The following is a 2,500-nucleotide window of genomic DNA, read 5'->3' on the forward strand; positions in this document are numbered from 1 at the left end:
CTGTATGAGTGTGTACCAGGCTGAGGTTTACGTTCAGCTGGTCTGTACTCTTGTATCTGAGGGAGGTTCTGACCATGGACTTCAGCCCTGGGGTCTGATGCCTCCTACACTGGCCTATGACCTTTGACCTCTCAGTTCTAATCCCTTGAGAAGCCACTCTTTTCCATCACTCCCTGACCAGGTCATCTAGCCACCAAGCTGCATGGGGGGGCACAGCTTTTAATGACCAGTCAAGCCTATGAAGCTCACTGGGAATATACGCTAGAGCCATTTTTTTTATACTTCACTTCTATTTGTAGCTTTTGAATTGTTTGTTGATTACCGCTACTGGCATCTGAATTCTTCATGTATTTGAAGTAACTGATTAAGTGGTAATGTATATTTATCCTAGTAGGCATTGAGTGTGTTTCTATATTAAAGTCAAGTGTGTGTCTGTGTGACTGTGTATGTGACTGTTTATGTGTATGTCTGTGTACATGTATGTGTGTATGCTTGTATCCTGCACATCCCTGTAAGAATGTTGATTGCATATTTATGCACCCCTCAAACCATTGTAAGTCATCATCACGGCTGGCTGAGTTGCTGACCAGCAGCATTTAAAGGCCCTGTAGGTACCCGACTCAGACACTGACCGTGAACAAAGCCCACTGTGGGCTTTTGTGTTCTGCAGTGTTTTACTACAGCACGATTAATTATGCCTGAATACCCAAGTGTTTGTATCAGGGTTTTCATTACTTCAAAATATTACTTTCAAAATCACAATTTTACACACCCACACACACACACACACACACACACACACAGAGAGAAAGAGAGAAAGACTCTCTCTCTCAAACACACTTATACACATATAGACATTGCTACACACACACACACACACACACACACACACTGCAGATGAGAGAGAAAATAGGAGTTAGTCTACCATGCAGGTCAGCGATGATTGAGGCACACACACTTTCATCCAAGTATACCTTCATAACTTCAACATTGTCATAATTGCATTCCTACAAAACCCAATTGCAATTACACCTCCTTTACAGACAGACCTGAGATCAGATTGCCATTGGCTTATCAGTTACCTCCATATCTGCCTCTCCCCCTCACATCGCCCTGCTCTTTTTTTCTCTCTCTCTTTCTGTGCGTGCGTGCGTGCATGTGTGTGTGTGTAGAGTACCCCGGTAGGCACGTCCGTGTTCATGGTGAATGCCACCGATCCTGACCAAGGCACCGGCGGCAGCGTGCTCTTCTCCTTCCAGCCGCCCTCCTCCTTCTTCTCCATCGACGGGGCCCGCGGCATCGTCACCGTCACCAAGACGCTGGACTACGAGATCACCTCAACCTATCAGCTCACTGTCAATGCCACGGTTAGACACACACACACACACACACACACACACACACACACACACACACACTCCATGATCTCTCACACAAATAGAAAAATTCATGCTGACCGCAAACCCTGAAAGCAGAACACAGTGAAACATGACCTTATTGATGCCTTAGGAGACTTCATACAGATATCTGCCTCTCATGCACGGTCTTATTTCAGAGCACAAAGTTATCAAGGACAACACATTTAAGCTAAACAAAAAGCATTTTCCATTTGGTCCTCAGTGGGAAATTATTGCTTTGAAGGACCGGATCTCCATGCATTAAATGTGCAAAACATACTCTGTGTGTGTGTGTGTGTGTGTGTGTGTGTGTGTGTGTGTGTATGAGCAGGACCAGGACAAAAGGAGGCCTTTGTCTCGGCTGGCTAACTTAGCCATAACCATCATTGATGTGCAGGACATGGACCCCATCTTCACCAACCTCCCCTACAGCACCAACATCGTGGAGGGAGTACCTCTGGTTAGTAGATTATCTCCTCTCCCCTCCTCTCTCCTCCTCTCCTCTCCCTCTCCTCTCCTCTCCTCTCCTCTCCTCCTCTCCTCTCCTCTCTCTCCTCCTCTCCTCTCCCCTCCCCTCCCCTCCTCTCCTCTCCTCTCCTTCTCTCTCTTGTTTTATTGCTCCTGAAAAGCCCGTTTGAAAATCACGCTGTCCTGAACGTTGATAAATGGAGAGATGTCCCAGTGAGACAGAGAGCAGAGAGAAGGAGGAAGAAGCTTCCGGTAAACAGTCAGTCATTATACGAGAGGCCATCATCCTTTTTTCTCCTCACCCTCCTCCTCCTCCTCCTCCCTGGGTGTGTGAGGTGGCAGCAGCGTTGCAGGAGAGTAATTAAAGCGTTAGATTTACGCTCTGCCTCCTGCGCTGAGCGGCCCAGCCTGCTCCAAAGGTCAGCCAGGCCAGGATTTATGTGTGAGGAGGACAAAAGCGCAGCACAGATTTACTCACTGTGTCAGACACCTCTGCCCTGAAGAGTGTTTGTGCGTGTGTGTACGTGTGTGTGTATATATGTGTGTTTGTGTGTGTGTTCGAGAGAGAGGTGGGGGGCCTGTTCATTAGGTGCATGCCTGTTCATTACTGTAGGTGCATGTCTCTATGTGTCACA

General features: G+C 47.4%; 1 protein-coding gene across 1 annotated transcript in view; it reads left to right on the forward strand.

Moving 5' to 3' along the window:
• LOC125311268 (cadherin-23-like) overlaps positions 1 to 2,500 on the forward strand; it is a 123,449-nt gene that overhangs the window by 113,813 nt on the left and 7,136 nt on the right. Inside the window, exons 7-8 of the mRNA XM_048269164.1 lie at positions 1,173 to 1,367; positions 1,729 to 1,857. Coding sequence (XP_048125121.1) covers positions 1,173 to 1,367; positions 1,729 to 1,857 — 324 coding nt within the window. The remainder of the gene's footprint in view (positions 1 to 1,172; positions 1,368 to 1,728; positions 1,858 to 2,500) is intronic.

The sequence above is a fragment of the Alosa alosa genome, chromosome 18 (assembly GCF_017589495.1).
Source record: "Alosa alosa isolate M-15738 ecotype Scorff River chromosome 18, AALO_Geno_1.1, whole genome shotgun sequence".
NCBI lineage: Eukaryota > Metazoa > Chordata > Actinopteri > Clupeiformes > Clupeidae > Alosa > Alosa alosa.